The sequence below is a fragment of the Lynx canadensis genome, chromosome B3 (assembly GCF_007474595.2).
Source record: "Lynx canadensis isolate LIC74 chromosome B3, mLynCan4.pri.v2, whole genome shotgun sequence".
NCBI lineage: Eukaryota > Metazoa > Chordata > Mammalia > Carnivora > Felidae > Lynx > Lynx canadensis.
The window spans coordinates 72780220-72783447 of record NC_044308.2 but is presented as its reverse complement, the minus strand read 5'-3'; the positions used below and the strand labels follow the sequence as shown (position 1 = coordinate 72783447).

Genomic DNA, 3228 nt, shown 5'->3' with positions numbered 1-3228 from the left:
CCATCCTTTTTCTAGGTCATCTGACCTAGGTACCATGGGTCTAGGTCAACTTTTTGGTTCATGGTAGGACCAGTGGATCCTTTCCTTGGTCACGCCTTCAACAGTCACATCCACTGTGTTGTAAAATGGGTACCTTGTTCCGAGAGATTCAGTTTTGGACATGGATGGACAATTAAAAGAACAAACACCAACCAGCAAAATGGCAAACATTATGAATTTTGGAAGCATGAGCTCCCAGGCGAATTATAAAGATTTGCTGGGCAGAGGACATGCTTAGGAAGTCTGATTTGTCACGTATACCATGCAAAGTGGGAAGGGTTACATGTGACACAATGTATGAAGATACTTTGTAAAACTGGAAAACACTACATATGTTATTATTTTTACTGTTATTTTAAGGATTGTAGCTTACAGATATCCATCTCTCTGTGTTTCTTATATTCGGATAGAAGGAGCTTTTATTCCAAGAGAAGTCAATGATTTTCTATGTTCCTGGTGCCCTAGTCACTCCTCCCACCCCGACCTCTGCACAGATGCTGGGGTTTGAGGTTTCTGTAAACCTCTCTCTGTTGCTCCTGTCACTGTGCCCTCCATGAGAGCACACAAATACATCGCAGCATCCCCCAGCTGGGCGGCTGAGATCCTGAGACTGAAGGATTTGTCTGCCTTCTGGAAGTTCACAGAGAAGCGATTATTTGTCGCATTCTCTTGCTTATTAGCTTCTTGGCGAATAATGAGAACCATCTCCCCACTGGGAGGCTGTTTGTACCAGAACAAATAATAATTACTGACACGAGTGTCAAACGTGCAGTCCAGGGTCACGGTCTCTGCCTCGTGCACAGACATTTCTGGTTGAGTCTGGGTGACCTTCTGGGCCATGCTGGATCCTGTGTGAAAGAGGAGAGGGTATCACACCAGACAGATAAGGCAGGCAGACTCACAAGCTGATCCCATCCCCAACCACTTTTCCTCTTGATCCAAACCCGAGGCAGCACATATCAGCTTTCTGCTTCCCCATAGCTGGGCTCTGAGGCGATGCAGTTCCTGTGCTGTTAATCTCTGGTTCACAGCCCCATTAGATAACACTATGCATGAAGACCTCCACCTTCCTTACCAAGACAGGTGGACACCACGACTGCCCACAGCACACGGGCCAGCGGCATGCTGACAGCTGTCCCCTGCATGGTGAGAAGAGGCTCTGGCTCTCAGCTGGGTGTTCTGTGCTCCGCGGCACTTCTGTTTCAGAGCAGGAAATGATCTGACAGGTGGGTGGCTGATTATGTCTCACTGAGGAAAGTTTTCCTAACACTTTCTGGTCTCCCTTTCAGAAAATAGGACTTTGGTTGTATCATTTAAATGAAAATGTGAAAATGTGAAATGTTTTCTGCGTCCTTCTATTCTGGGATGAAAATAAAAGAGACAGGGAGCCGGCAAATTTATTTCTGATATGCCCCAATCTCGGAGAGGAGAGTGGGACCTTGGGTGGTGGCTGGAAGTGGCAGGGTTTCCTTTGAGACAATGGCAGACTCTAATTTTTCTTAAAAAAAATTTTTTTTTGACATTTGTTTTAGTATTGAGAGAAAGAGAGAGACAGAGCATGAACATGGGAGGGGCAGAGAGAGGAGGAGACACGGAATCGGAAGGAGGCTCCAGGCTCCTAGCACAGAGCCCAACACGGGGCTCGAACTCACAAACTGTGAGAGCATGACCTGGGCCACCCAGGCACCCCTCTAATTTTTCTTTTTTTTTTTTTTCAAAAATAAAAATGACGGGGCGCTTAGGTGACTCAGTTGGTTAAGCGTCTGACTTTGGTTCAGGTCATGATCTTACGGTTTGTAGGATTGAGCCCCACAATGGGCTCTGTGGTGACAGCACAGAGCCTGCCACAGAGCCTGCTTCTGATCCTCTGTCCCCCTCTCTCTCTGCCCCTTCCCTGCTTGTGTTCTTTCTCAAAAATAAATAAAACATTAAAAAAAAAATAAAAATAAAAATGACAAAACAAATATGAAAGTATGAACAATTAGTTATGAATGATGAGAATACACCTGTTATATTAATGTATTCCATTTTTTTACATTTCTACAATTTCCTAACATACAGAATGAGATAAAGATAGATTTTTTTTTTGAGAGAGAGTGCACATGCACATGCATACACACATACAGTGGGGGTGGGGGCAGAAGAAGAGAGAGAGAGAATCCCAAGCAGGCTCTGCACTGTCTGTGGGATTTGATCTCATGAATGGTAAGGTCATGACCTGAGCCAAAATCAAGAGTTGGACACTTAACCCGCTGAACCACGCAGGCACTCCTAAAGACAGATGTTTGTAACTGGAAAGAGCACTGACTGTATTCAGAAGCGGAACATGTGTCTAACTATGCTCGTATTTTCCATGGATTCTTTAAGAAAAAAAAAAGTCCTTGTTTGTTCTGTATCAGGAAATGCTAAAACAACTAGCACTGAGTTGCCTCACCCAACTCATATGAAGAATTGTTTTCCTGACTCTCATTCCATCTTGAGGAAATGTTGTTGAACAAAGAATGTTTTAAAAAAACATACTATGATTCATTAGAATATTGCTTTTCCAGACAGAGTGACAGAGATATTTATGTAATTCCAGAGTTAGAGTCCCCAAGCTGGGAGTAAGAATGGGGTCTTGTCGCAGACAAGTTAGTGTCTGAGGAGCATGGGTTCTCTGTGACACAGAAGTAGGTGGTTGAGTCTCTCCACTCAGAGAGATGTGCAGGGAGTCATGACGGTTGGGACCAGCCCTGAATGAGGCTAGAAAATCCCATGTTCCACCAAACCCAGTTTGATAGCAATGGAGGAAGGAGCACCATTATTTCTTCTAGATCATCTCCATCTTTGCCCTATGATTTGAATTCCTGTATCTTGGTTTTGGATCTCTGAAAGTCAGTTCTAATACAAGGATTTGTGTGTAAGCAGTTTATTTCCAGGTCATTCCAGGAAACATTGGTAAGAATTATATCAGGAGGGGGAAGGAGGCCAATACAGGATGTTGTCAACAAGCCAATTAATACCATTGGCAGTTGGAGCTTAATCTAACTGGTAAATCTGGGAGACAGCATAGCATACCCTTTGGAGTTATTCCAAGTGAGGCATGAAGGAGCTGGAGAATTCATCTGTAAACTCATTGTTCATCACTGAGTGAGGGCTGCTTTGGGGGCATTAACTCTCCAGCACATCTGGCTAGCCCTGCACGCTGGC

At 44.3% G+C, this 3228-nt stretch overlaps 1 gene segment (V, D, J or C); it reads right to left on the bottom strand.

The window, feature by feature from the left end:
• Window positions 1-480: 480 nt before the first annotated feature.
• On the bottom strand, window positions 481-1412 carry LOC116738152. The segment is given in 2 exon segments: window positions 481-887; window positions 1115-1412. Coding segments are annotated over 2 exon segments (453 nt in total).
• Window positions 1413-3228: the final 1816 nt, after the last annotated feature.